The sequence below is a fragment of the Chenopodium quinoa genome, unplaced genomic scaffold (genome assembly GCF_001683475.1).
Source record: "Chenopodium quinoa cultivar QQ74 unplaced genomic scaffold, ASM168347v1, whole genome shotgun sequence".
Taxonomy (NCBI): domain Eukaryota; kingdom Viridiplantae; phylum Streptophyta; class Magnoliopsida; order Caryophyllales; family Amaranthaceae; genus Chenopodium; species Chenopodium quinoa.
Genome location: NW_018744697.1, coordinates 708306 through 709729, shown reverse-complemented (window position 1 = coordinate 709729; position 1424 = coordinate 708306). Strand labels below are relative to the sequence as shown.

General features: G+C 36.6%; 1 protein-coding gene across 1 annotated transcript; it reads left to right on the top strand.

Moving 5' to 3' along the window:
• Window positions 1-288: 288 nt before the first annotated feature.
• LOC110702718 (60S ribosomal protein L27-2-like) lies at window positions 289-955 on the top strand. The gene has a single exon (XM_021880470.1). The coding sequence runs from the start codon at window positions 361-363 to the stop codon at window positions 766-768; it is 408 nt and encodes a 135-aa protein (XP_021736162.1). The 5' UTR covers window positions 289-360; the 3' UTR covers window positions 769-955.
• Window positions 956-1424: the final 469 nt, after the last annotated feature.

The window sequence follows — 1424 nt, the reverse complement described above, 5'->3', positions numbered from 1 at the left end:
ACTGAGCTGAACTGAATTGAAGTGAACTGAATTTCAATGTAAGAGAACAAACCCTTAATATTGTTGCACCTAAATTAAGTGCACCGGTGTATAGCTAAAAATTTGGGAAAAAACTAACTGCGAAGTATCTTATTTTTTCATGACCAACAGGCCTAATCAGTGACTCCATATCTTATTTCATTCCGTTGGAGCCCATAACAATTTGTAGCCCATTATCATTATTATTTGACACCAAAGTCCAAACCCTACCAAAACAATCACCCCCAACTATAAATAACCCCACTTCTCCAAACCCTAATTTCCGAAACCAGAACCCAGCCCCCCTTCCGCGAGGAGAGAAAGAGAGAGAAAACCCTAAAAATGGTGAAGTTTCTCAAACCAGGGAAGGCCGTAATCCTCCTTCAAGGTCGTTACGCCGGGCGCAAGGCCGTGATAGTCCGCAACTTCGACGAAGGTAGCCGCGACCGCCGTTACGGGCACTGTCTTGTCGCCGGCATCAACAAGTACCCGAAGAAGGTGATTCGCAAGGATTCCGCCAAGAAACAAGCGAAGAAATCGAGGGTCAAATGCTTCGTCAAAGTTGTGAATTACAATCACATTATGCCTACTCGTTACACTCTTGATGTTGATCTTAAGGATGTTGTTTCTGCTGAAGTTCTTCAATCCAAGGATAAGAAGGTTACTGCTGCGAAAGAGACTAAGGCTAGGTTCGAGGAGAGGTTCAAGACTGGAAAGAATCGTTGGTTTTTCTCCAAACTCAGGTTTTAGAGAAAGAAAAAACAGTAATATTTTTCATGGTTTTTTTTATTCCAATGTTGGATTTGTGTTATCTTTTTAGGATTAATTTTGGTCACATTATTGCTATGGTTTTGTTTATGGGTATTTTCGATGATTTTGATATATGATGAACCCATTTTATCAATGCTTTATGCTATGTTGTTCTGTTTAGTGATTACGATTATATATGTGTTGATTTTAAGCTTAAATTTGTTTTGGTTGTCAGGATGAAATTTGTTAAGGTTGTCTGTGTTTACAAATTAAATTAATTAATGGTTGTTCCTAATATGTTAATATTATTTATTACTGTAATTATTTTTCGAAGGGTAATGAATGTGAGAATATGTTTGTATCCTCTGACCGCAAAAACAAGAAAAAAACAAGACCGATTTAAAGAGATTTTCGGAAAATGAAAATCTGATTTTTATTTGAGCGTACTGTGCAGTATAGTGTTTTAAATTATTTAATTTGATATAGTAAGTTTGGGTTTTGACCGATTTAAAGAGATTTTTGGAACTTGGAATGAAATCTGATTTTAGTTTTTGCCTTAGATATTAGTTTGATGTTCTTACTTTTCATCATTCTCATGTGGTTGTGATCGTGTTAGCAAAACTTTTGCGAGTCTAAGATCAGTCGGTTGCTCGAAT

Coding starts and splice junctions, on each gene's coding strand:
- LOC110702718 (XM_021880470.1), top strand. CDS start 361: ATGGTGAAGTTTCTCAAACCAGGGAAGGCCGTAATCCTCCTTCAAGGT.